The 12023-nt window shown below is 37.2% G+C and overlaps 1 protein-coding gene across 3 annotated transcripts in view; it reads right to left on the bottom strand.

Annotated features, from left to right (window-relative positions):
* The window catches only part of TEK (TEK receptor tyrosine kinase), a 112650-nt gene that overhangs the window by 44756 nt on the left and 55871 nt on the right, over window positions 1–12023 (bottom strand). For all 3 annotated transcript variants that reach the window (XM_045193719.3, XM_045193718.3, XM_045193716.3), the window contains exons 3-6: window positions 10502–10612; window positions 9533–9685; window positions 6223–6354; window positions 5632–5772 (exon numbers count right to left, since the gene is read on the bottom strand). In XM_045193719.3, the coding sequence (XP_045049654.2) occupies window positions 5632–5772; window positions 6223–6354; window positions 9533–9685; window positions 10502–10612 (537 nt within the window). The remainder of the gene's footprint in view (window positions 1–5631; window positions 5773–6222; window positions 6355–9532; window positions 9686–10501; window positions 10613–12023) is intronic.

The raw sequence follows: 12023 nt of genomic DNA, 5'->3' as shown, positions 1-12023 counted from the left end.
ACAAAGGCTATTATAAGAGACAAAGAAGGACACTACATAATGATAAATCATGATTGTAGGGGTCCATACAACAGGAGGATATAATCCTTGAAAGGATGTATGCCCTCAATATCGGAGCACCCAAATATATAAAGCAAATCTTGATGGACAAAAAAAGGGAGAAAGCAACAGAAATATAGTCAAAGTAGGGGATTTTAACACCCCATTGACATCAGTGGATAAATCTTCCAGAAAGAAAAACAAGTAAAAATTACACTAGGTCAGATAGATTTAATTGATATCTTCAGAGCATTTCATGCCACAGCAGCAGATACACATTCTTTTCAAGCACACATGAGACATTTCCCAGGAGAGGTAATGTTAGGACACAAACCAAGTCTCAATAAATTTAAAAAGACAGAAATCACGTCAAGCATCTTCTCTGAACACGATGGTATAAAACTGGGAATCAGTTGGAAGAAAAAATACTGAAAACATACAAATACATGGAGTCTAAATAACATGTTACTAAACAATGAATGGGAGAGCCACAAAATTAAGGAAGAAATCAAAAGATACCTTGAAACAAATAAAAATGAGAACACAACAACCCAACATGTATGGGACACAATGAAAACAGCCCTAAGAGGGACATTCATAGCATTACAGGCCTATCTCAAAACAACAAAAATATCAAATAATCTGACTCTATACTGTTTGAAAGGAATTTCAAACAGAACAACAAACAAAACCCAAAGTAGTAAAAAGAAGGAAATAATAAAGGTCAGAGCAAAAATAAATGCACTAGAGTGTAAAACACAATACAAAAGATCAATGAACCCAAGGGCTGGTTCTTTGAAAAGATAAACTAGATTGACAAACCTTTAACTAGACTCATCAAGAAAAAAGGGAAAAGTCTCAAATAAGGAAAATCAGAAATGAAAAAGGAGAAATAACAACTGATTCCACAGAAATATAAGAGACCATAAGAAAATATTTTTTTAAAACCATATGCCAACAAATTGCACAACCTGGCAAAACTGGGTAAATTCCTAGAAACATACAATCCTCCAAAACTTAATCAGAAAGAATCAGAAAATTTTAATAGACCAATTACAACTAATGAAATTGAAACAGTAATCAAAAGACTCCCAACTAACAAAAGTCTTGCATTTCATGGCTACACAGGTGAATTCTACCACACATTCAAAGGAGTGCTAAAACTTACTCTCCTCAAACTGTTCTAAGAAATTTGGGAGAAGGGAAGGATCCTAAGCTCATTTTACACAGGCAACATTGTCCTAATTCCAAGACTGGGTGAGCACACTATAAAGAAAGAAAATTAAAGGCCAATATCCCTGATGAATACAGGTGCTAAAGTCCCCAACAAAATATTAGCAAACCAGATGAGTAATACACTAAAAAGATCATACATCTTGATCAAGTGGGATTTATTCCAGAGATTCAAGGTTTGTATAATATCTGCAAATCAATAAGCATGATACACAAATAAACAAAATGAAGGATAGAAATCACATAATCATCTAAATAGATGCAAAAAAGTGATAAAATCCAGCACCCATTTATGATAAAAACTCTCACAAAGTGGAAATCGAGGAAAATACTTCAACATAATAAAGGCCATATATGACAAAGTCACAGCAAACATCATGGTCAATGGGAAAAAACTAAAAGCATTTCCCTTAAGATCAGGAGCCAAATAGGGATGTCCACTTTCATCACTCTTATTCAACATAGTATAGGAAGTCCTAGCCACAGCAATCAGCAAGAAGAAATAAAAGGCATCCAAATTGGAAAGGAAGAAGTTAAACTGTAATTATTTGAAGATGGCATAATAACGTATAGAAAATCCTAAATATTTCACCAAAAAACTATTAGAAGTGATAGATGAATTCAGTAAAGTAGCAGGATACAAAATAAATATCCACAAATGAGTTGTATTTTTATACACCAATAATGACCTATCAGAAAAGGAAATTAAGAAAACAATCCCATTCACGACTGCTTCAAAAAAAAAAAAATATCCAGGAATAAATTTAACCAAGGGTATAAAAAACCTGTACTCAGAAAATTATAAGATACTGAAGAAAGAAATTGAAGAATATACAAATAAGTGGAAGGATTGTATCATGTTCATGGATAGGAAGAATTAACATCATTAATATAGCCACACCACACTAAGCAATGTTTAGATTTCATATAATTGCTATCAATATACCAATGTTGTATTTCACAGGACTAGAACAAACATTCCAAAAATTTACATTGACTCTAAATAACCACAACAATCTTGAGAAAAAACAACAAAGCTGGCTGAATCTTATCACCTGATATCAAAATATACTACAAGTCCAAAGTAACCAAAACAGCAAGGTACAGGCATAAAAACAGATATATAGATCAATGGGAAAGAAATTCCAGAAATAAATCCATGCCTTTATGGTCAATTAATATTTGACAAAGGAGGCAAAAACATACAATCAGGTAAAGACAGTATATTCAATAAATGGTGTTGGGAAAATTGGACAGATACATGCAAAAAAAAAAAAAAAAAGGAAACTAGGCCACCTTTTACACCATTAATAAGAATAAACTCAAAATAGATTAAAGACTTAACTTAAATGTTAGATTCAACCATAAAAATCCTAGAAGAAAACATAAGTAGTAAAATCTTATAGAAATAGTTTTTCTGATATGTCTCCTTGGGCAAGGGAAACAAAAAAAATAAATAAGCAAATAGGATTATATCACACTAAAAGCTTTTTTCACAGTAAAGGGAAGTAGCAGTAAAATGAAAAGATAACCTACTGGATGGGAGAACATATTTGTCAATGATACATCTGATAAGGGCTTAATATCCAAAATATATAAAGAGCTTATACAACTCAACACCAAAAAAACAAAGAATCTAATTTAAAAATGGGCAAAGGATCTGAATAGACACTTTTCCAAAGATGACATAGCAGATGGCCATATACATTTGAAAACATGCTCAATATGACTAATCCTCAGAGAAATGCAAATTAAAACCACAAAGAGATATCACCTCACACCTGTCAGAATGGCTATCAACAGTAAATCAACAAACAGCAAGTGGTGGCCAGGATGTGGAAAAAAGGAACCCTAGTACACTGTTGTTGGGAATTCTAATTGGTGCAGCCATTGTGGTAAACAGTATGGAGTTTCCTCAAAGAGAAAAATGGAACTGCCTTATGACTCCGTCACTCCACTTCTGAGAATATATCCAAAGAAACCCAAAACACTGTTTTGAAAGAATAAATGCACCACTATGTTCAATTTGCAGTGTTATTTACAATAGACAAGATCTGGAAGGAGCCCAAGTGCCCATTAGTAGATGAGTGGATAAAGAAGCTGTGGTACATTTACACAATGGAGTACTACTTGGCCATAAAAAGAAGGAAATCTTACCTTTTGTGACAGCATGAGTGGACCTGGAGAGAATTATGTTAAGTGAAATAAGCCAGTCAGAGAAAGACAAATACCCTGTGATTTCATTTATATGCAGAATCTAATGAACAAAGTAAACAAATGAACAAAATAGAAACTGACTCATAGGTACAAAACACAGACTGACAGCTGTCAGACGGGAAGGGGGTTGAGTTGCTGGGTGAAAAAGGTAAAGGTATTAAGCAAAAAACAAAACAAAACAAAACCCTTACAGACACAGACAACAGTATGTTGATTACCAGAAGGAAAGGAGGGTGGAGGGAGGTAGAAGAAGGTAAAGGGGGAATAGATGGTGATAGAATGGGACTTAACTTTGGGTGGTGAACGCACAATACAATACACAGATGATATATTATAGAACTGTACACCTCAAACCTATTTAATTTTATTAACCAATGTCGCCCCAATGAATCAATAAAATTTTTTTTAGAAATAAGCAAAAAAATATTCTGCAATTGGACAACTGAAATTTAAAATATTACTACGTGTACTTAGAGTGGAGATAACAGAAGAAAGAGACAATGAATTTTAAGCTACATCAATAGATATCCAGTCTGAAGAACACAGATAGGGAAAAATTAGCAAGAAATAATTAGTCTGAGGGACCTAAGGGACAATACAAAGGTCTAGCACATTAGTATTTGGAAGTCCTAGGAAGGAGTCTGGGAGAACACTTCATAAAATCTTAGTGATTTCCTGAGGCAGACATGGGCTGGGATGAGTTAATAAATGTACTCATAAACCTGGATCTAGCAACACATTCACTATGAAGCTGATGAAGCTTATATTCTAGATTCCTTCTTGAGCCTTTGAAGTCCCCTCCTGGGCCTTTACAGTGTTTACAACATGCACATGTTTTTTAAAAAATTTGCATATGATTTTATTATTCTTTTTTTGAAAGGGGACTAGACTGCCCACACCTGGGAGCACTTTTTGCTCTGAGGTGCACATTTCTGAGGCCAGGTGTGACTCCTGCACAGCTGGGTCTCCCTCAGTGTTCCGTGGCAGCAGATACAACGTTAAGAGGGGTTGAGAGAGGTTTTGTAGGTAGCTGCAGCTTACTTTGTGTCACTCTTCTCATTGCCCCTTATTCCAAGCCGCTAAAGCTGTGCTGCCCAGTATGGTAGCCACTTCACTATGTATGGCTGTGGAACACTTAAAATACAGTCAGTCCAAATTGACATTTCAAGGACTCAGTGTGAAAAAAGGAATGTAAAATATCTCGTTAGTATTTTTTATTGATTACTTATTGAAATATTTTTGATACAGTAGGTTAAGTGAAGTGTTAAAATTGTTTCACCTTTCTTTTACTTTTTAAATGTGGGTACTAGAAAAATTTTAGGTACAGATGTGTCTTGCTTTTATTTCTATTGAACTACCTTGCCCTAGGGCATTGTTATCAGGTTGCCGGGACCCCATCATAGCTCCCAATAGTGCCAGATGTGGAAAAAGCTGACTTATGAGGTAAATACTGAAAATCCTTTGAGCTCTGGCTAATTCACTCTATTAATATTCATTAGAAAATATCTTGCATATTTGGCTACAGGTTCAGGTTCACGTTAAGCTACTGTGTTACAGTAGATGTGAAACTCATACTGCAAAATTGTTGGGAAACGCCTGCCTTTGTGCCTCATCAAATGGGAAAGTATGTTTCAGAAAGGGCAGAGGGATCTTTGAGTAGGGGAAGTTAGTACTGCATGAATAAGGCCCACAAAAGATAAGAGCTTAACTTTCTCATTTGAAGTTCCAAATCCTCTCTGGATCTGACTTGAAAGTGCTGATATTCATGATGCATTGAGAAAACAAATCTATGGCCTTCCAGCTTAAAGCGTGGTCTGAAAACCAACAGCATCAGCACATGTGGGAGCTCATTAGAGATGCAGAACTGCAGGCCCCGGTCCAGACTCATGAAATCAGAATCTGTGTTTTAAAAAGACCCCCAGGTGGTATGTATAAGAAGCACTCTTCTATGAGGTCCAGAATCTTAGTGCGAAAGCATAATTAACTTGAAATCATCTGTGATGCAAAACCCTGTAGCTCAGCAATGGATAGAGAGCTGACTGAGAAGTCCAAGTATATCCCACACTATGATTTCCAACAAGCCAGACCTCCTTGACAGAACTGCTAGAACTTCTGCTGTCCGGCGGTGTGATTGGTACGTACCTTCATTGCACTGCAGACTCTTCCAGCCTGTGGCACAAGAACACCCATAGGGGTCTGGGAGGCAGAACACGTAGGACTTGCATCCGTCTGGCCCACTACACCTTTCTTTACAAGTTCTGCCAAATGTGTGCAGTTCACAAGCTTCAGGGGGAGAAAAAGATGATTAAGAGTCAAATATGCAACCTTTTGAAATGATAATTCTTTTAAAGGGTCTCTCCTAGACCACTGAACATGGAAAATAATGTAATCTCAGCTGTGGCACAGGCAGGGTGAACACACACTTATGGTCCCTTGTACAGATGACAAAACTGCCCCAGACCCCTCAGTTATGCAGGTTGTGTACAGCACAAACCTAGGGGGTGACACATCACAGACCTTGTAGACTTATGTATATATTGCAACTTTTCAATAGTTGACAATATAAAGCCTTTAGGAAAGGGCACTTTTTTTTTTTTTTAATTCACATGAAGGTACCACAGGCCTCATGGAGGCCATTTAAGTTCCATTCTTAACTCTGTCCAAATACAAAATTCTAGATCCAATGATATCTTTTTAAATCCACAACTCACTCATCAAGTACTCTTGCCTTACCCTTCTCACATGTTCTCCCCATAAACCCAGGAGGGCAAATGCATTCCCCAGTATCTTCATGGCAGACACCATTGTTCATACATGCAGTGCAGTCACGGTTACAGTCAGGTCCCCACTTCTGAGCTTCACATCCTTTTGTTAAGGAAAACAAGGCTGTGGTGAGTAAAGCCCACTGAGAGTTATGCTGCATGTTTGTCATTTTAGTGGACACTAGTGAATAAATATAAATAAAACAGAATCTTTTCTCTTTAAAAGCTAATAGTTGAATGTAGGAAACAGATATGTTAACAGGAAATAATGATAGAAACAAAGACAAAAAGTACCAAACTCTCTCTTGGGAGCGGAAAAGGGCAGAAAGGAAGGCTTCCCAGAGGAGGTGGTACATGAGCTGAACCTGCAGGACCACCGAAGTAGCAAAAAAGATAGGACTGCAGAGTGTGTTCAGGTGAAGGTGAGGCCAAAAGGAGGGCTTGGCACGCTCAGGAAGCTTCAGGTGTAGTTAGAGACTAACTAGAGCAGTGGTTTTCAAAGTGTGATCCTTAATCCAAAGTGTATCTCCACTACCTGAGAATCTTCTAGATATGCAAATTTCAGACTCCCCACCCATGACCCACTGATGAGAAACTCTGGTGTGGTCTAGCAATCAAAACCTAATGAGTTTTCTAGATGATTCTGAAACAAGCCAGGGTTTGAGAACCTCTGGTCTAGACTATGTGGAGAAGAGATACGGCTAAAAAGGGAAGGTAGTAACATCCACCCATTTTTTTTCAGGCAGAAAACATGAAAAGTGAAACAAAATACACAAACCTAAAGTACATGGATGATAAAATGCTCCTAGCTTCATATTTCCTGGTCAGTTCTGTCCAGCACTCGATGACTTTAGTTTGTTAATTATGTCCAAGGATAACTTCTGATATAAGGAAAACCCAGGCAGTTTGGGGGGACCTTTTGTGCTCAGGAATTTAATTTAATTTTTCTTCTGAGCATCTTTGTCCCTGAGTATTAATTTCATGATGGTTAAGCTTGGACCTGTGCCTACAGCTGACGTAACCTTGTAATTTCTTTGGCAAGAACTACTGGTTATCAGTATTTTCTCTAAAATAATCAGGAGGACTGTCAACACAGACCTTTTCTTACAGGCTTCCACTTACCAGATAAAGATACAAAATGCCTAAAAGCTAATATTTACATACCTTAATATATAAAATTATTCTGTACAACTTGTGATTTCTTAAGAGCCTGACCACAGGTTATTTGCCCATGGTGAAGACTAATGATAGGAAAAGCTGGAGATGAAAATGGGCTTCCTGTCACATTAAATTATGTCTTTAGCCCTGTAACTGTCCGAAGACTTGTCCCAGCTTCACAGCAGATCCTGGGAAGGAGCAAATGAAGCTCAAGGGAATAATTGGGTGATGTCTTGGGGATGGAGAAGTCAGAAAGAGTTTGTTGATAAGTAACAAGTATGCAATTAAGCTTTGTTATTTACTTAAAAAGCCTCATGGTTTTGTACTTTAGGAAACTACATATTCATGGCATACAGAAAGAAATCCTGTAAATTTGGTGCTTGTGAAGAATTTTTGTCAGGGAGAAAACTTATACTAAAAAGAAATCCTATAACATAACCAGTGTGATTTTTACAACACAGTCGTTAAGCACTGACTGTTGCTAGGCTTCAATTCATCCTGGAGAGAGAAGCCTACAGTTATGAGAAATGCATAATTGCCTTCAAATGACAAAACATCAGAGATGTCATACTGGGGGAAAATGCTTTTACAGGGAAATCGCACTAAAACTCAAACTTCTTAGAATGATTTTAGATATTAGCAGTGATTCTAAAACAGTTCCACCGAAATACTCCTAAGAGCAACAGAGAATAAACATGTGCTCTTCTCAATCTGAGAAAGAGACAACTTGAAGATCAAAACGTACTTAGTCTTTTGCTTTATCTTAAAAGTTCAGGCAAATTTTAAATTCCAGTCTATGCTGTCAATTTTTAAAGCTTTAAACTTTTGACCATATATCAACATCTGATATTTCTGGAAAACCTGCCCATCCACCGCACGACCCTGAGCATTGTGGTACATGTCCTATATCTGACTGGAGAGAAACCATCTAAGAAATGAATATGAATTATGCCCTTGCTGTGTAGACTTTCCGAGTGTAGTGGAGTAAAAGGGGATATCACCTGTGCAAACTAGATGACCCACACTTTTCATACTTCCATAGTCATATTGAAATACCTGTTTATATAGAGAGAGATTTGTTTATTTATTTATATTTATATTTATAAATTTATATATATTATATATATGCTTTAATTGGGAATTATCCAAGAGACAGTGGCTCATTTTATTATTCTTGTATTCTTAACACAACACAATGTTTGACACAGTTAGAATCAACACATATTTGCTCGATGAACAAATGAATGAATAAGTGAATATAATGCAAAGCAAAATAAATATTCTTCATGAGTTAGAGATCCCAATCATTAGGGAATGACAAAGCATCCCAAGTACTTAGGCCTGAAGCCTGAATATTTAATATCATGGATACCTCACATGGCTAGGGAAAACTCAGGGCAATACTTTTGTTTTCTACAGATCAGTTTCTTGTAAAAATTACTGGTGATGATTACTTCCCATTTTGATAGCTATAATGGGATGGAGGTAGTTTCCAGTAGTTCTAACTCTTGCATTTTTCAAACCTGAAAATAGAACCCACACTTGAGAGTTACATGATCTGGACAGTGTGGGATTTATAGGAGACGTATTGTTTAACAAGGTATTAGACCAATCCAGAAGACCCCCTTCATGCCCCTGTAGGACACCTATCAGGGAGACTGCCCAGCTCACTGTGATTTCCCCTTTGTGTGGGAATGGTGCTGTTATTCAAGTATGAGGTCCTAGTGCCTGCACCACAGTATGTAGCTCCACCCTTGTCTAGAGCTTGTTGGTCTAGTTGAATAGACATCTGACATGTTAGTTAGACCAGTTTTATTCTCTGTCATGGGAAGTCAAAATGTGGAAGTAAAAGACATATCACTGAAGCTAAGTTAGGGAAATGGTAGGTAGCATCCTAGAGAGAAAGCCCATTCTTCCCCACCAGTGCTGAGCCCCAGATCATCCTTGGAGCCTATGTTTTCTGAAAAGTTACCTGTCGGCTTTTCCATCAATTTTCTAAGAGTCCTTTATACACTTCCAACGAGCTCCTGGCTTTTGCTTAAGTAGCCAGAATCAGTTTGTTACTTGCAACTAAAAATCCTAATGACTACACCATCACAGATGGCAGCCTCTCAGTCACTTACTCCGGACAATCAGCCTGGTGAAGGCCGAGGTGAAGAGGTTTCCTCCTATGTACCTGGCCGAGTACACTCCAGCATCCTGGGGCTGAGCATGAGGCAGATGCACTTCTAAAATATCAGGTACTTCGTGCCGGGGCACCGAATGGATGAAGGAACCTGGTGAAGGAGAAGAGTAGGGAATGATGGATAATACTCAAACACCCTTTTCCTTGCCTGCCTCCTCTACTTGATCAGCCTTCCATGACCCAACAGAAAACACGCTCTAGCATACTAAATGTAGCAGAAGAATGAAAAGGCTGAGCTGCTCATTGCTCTCCAATGGTCAAGAAAGGCATGGTGATAGAGCAGATAGGCTGTTAGTCTATGGGATCTACTGCCAAACAAATGAAGATGGGGGTAGACTAAAGTTCTTATCTTCTGCAGGGAGAAGTGAACAGGCAAATCCGGGTGGGAAATAACCCTGCCAACCAGTCAATTAACCAGAAGATACCTAGAATTGCTACTCAGTTCTGCTACCCACAGAACTCAGAATAGTCCCCAGCAATATTTTAGCAGAATCGGCAAACTGCCATCAAGTGGTGCCAAACTGTAGTTGGATGGAGACAGATTTGGATTGCACAGTTAAGACCCTGAGAATGATCGGCAGTTGGCTTTTCACTCTGGTCATTTTCTTAACTTTGCAATCAAACAACCAAACATTTTATATGGCAGAATTTGGAACCCCACTTATCACACCACAGTGGGGTTTATTGTATATTTATAAGTCATATTGTACATTCATATATGTATATGAATCTCTACTTTAATTTACATAAGTTGCCAAACACATTGCCAAAGAGAGCTTCTATCACATAATATGATTAGCTTGTACCATAGTGGCTTTACTTCAAGCATCTGCTCCTAAGACTGCAATAATATAATGACCTAAAATGTTTTGTGCTATCTGATACCTCACACCAAACACCAACTCACCATTTTTGTAAATCACTGCATCTTCTTCTTTAATCAACACCTTTTTGAAAGATATATTCACATTATCTCCCCTGTCCACAGTCATAGTTAACGTAGCTGGTAAGAAGGAAGCTTTTAAGAGAGAGAGAAAACAAATGAGAAAATGAGGTCACATTTTCTCCAGGAGCAATTGAACCTTGAACTTTAGACAGTGAGGGCTGGCCCTGAACAGGAGTCACCTGGTTTTGATGATATTAAAAGCAGTTGTAGCTAATGGGTTTTAACCCTTCTTAAGGTTATTTTTTTTTAAAGAATCTGATGAAAGGAAGGGTTATTTCCTCTATAAAAATGTAAATATATGCACACAATATATATATGTACATTTTTTCCTGTGCAAGTAGGAGGGAGGAGAAGACTTTGTTAATACCTATTACCAAACTAATACCTGATATTAACTATAAACTATATTCACTATGAATCTGCCATCCTTTGCCAATATCTAGAGAGTTTCCTCAAAGCTGAGTAGAATATGATTGGCCAGATATTTGCCAAATGGCTTTTCCTTTGGTCCTTTTGGGTTGCTGCTGCTCCACATAATTCCCATTGCTTTAGAATGCCCCAAGCATTGCTTAAGTAGAACCGATACAATGCTGCACTTATTATTAATACTGTAAATATTGAAGTATTGAAGAATAAGGCAAAGACGGGGTCTAGTATCTTGCCTTTCATCCTATAGCTATCTATCTATGAGCTGACATAGTCATGAGACTGAAGTACTGAGATGAAACTGAAAGTTGTAAAGGCAACTTTATTGTATATTTGCCTTATAAAATCATTTTGGAAACTTCTATCTCTGCTTTAAGCTTGGAACAAACCGTTGCCTGAGTTCCTTGTTTTGGGGGACAAGATGTGTGAACAAAATCATCTAACATTCTCCCAGCTACAATAGTTCCTAAATTCATTTAACTTATACCGTATTTGGCAGAGAGCCACAACTACAAGAATAAGGGGGATTAACTCTAGGTTTCAAATTAAGCTAATTTTTAAAATGCCATCTTCATTGAGGTATAATTGACATTGAAGTTAAGCCAACATAAAAAATGTAAGGATGATCACTAAAAGAAGAGAAACAGAATATATAACTTTCCTAAATATGAAGGAAGGGAAGAATGGAAGAAACCAGAAGACATAAAAGGAGAAAAAAACACAAAGAAAAATCATGGCATACAGAAAAGACAGAGTAAGATGGTAGAAGTCATGACAAATATATGTTAAAAGCCAGGGATTCTCAGAGTAAATTAAATATATAAACATGTAAATATATGTGCTCTTTTCATGAACTATACATTAAGCACAATGACATATATGAGGTCTGTCCAGAAAGTATCCAGCCACACAATATGAAAAATAGAGACATTTATTTATGACGATACCAAGATACAAAAAAACATTGTACATAGGACAATAATGCCTCAGTCCCCTTCAAAGCAGGACCTCACACAGTTCTCCCAATCGCCATTAACTACCTTGTCATATTTTCCTG

Source organism: Desmodus rotundus, chromosome 1, assembly GCF_022682495.2.
Source record: "Desmodus rotundus isolate HL8 chromosome 1, HLdesRot8A.1, whole genome shotgun sequence".
Classification (NCBI taxonomy): domain Eukaryota; kingdom Metazoa; phylum Chordata; class Mammalia; order Chiroptera; family Phyllostomidae; genus Desmodus; species Desmodus rotundus.
Note: the sequence above shows the minus strand (reverse complement) of the source record. Positions and strands in the feature narration are given on the sequence as shown.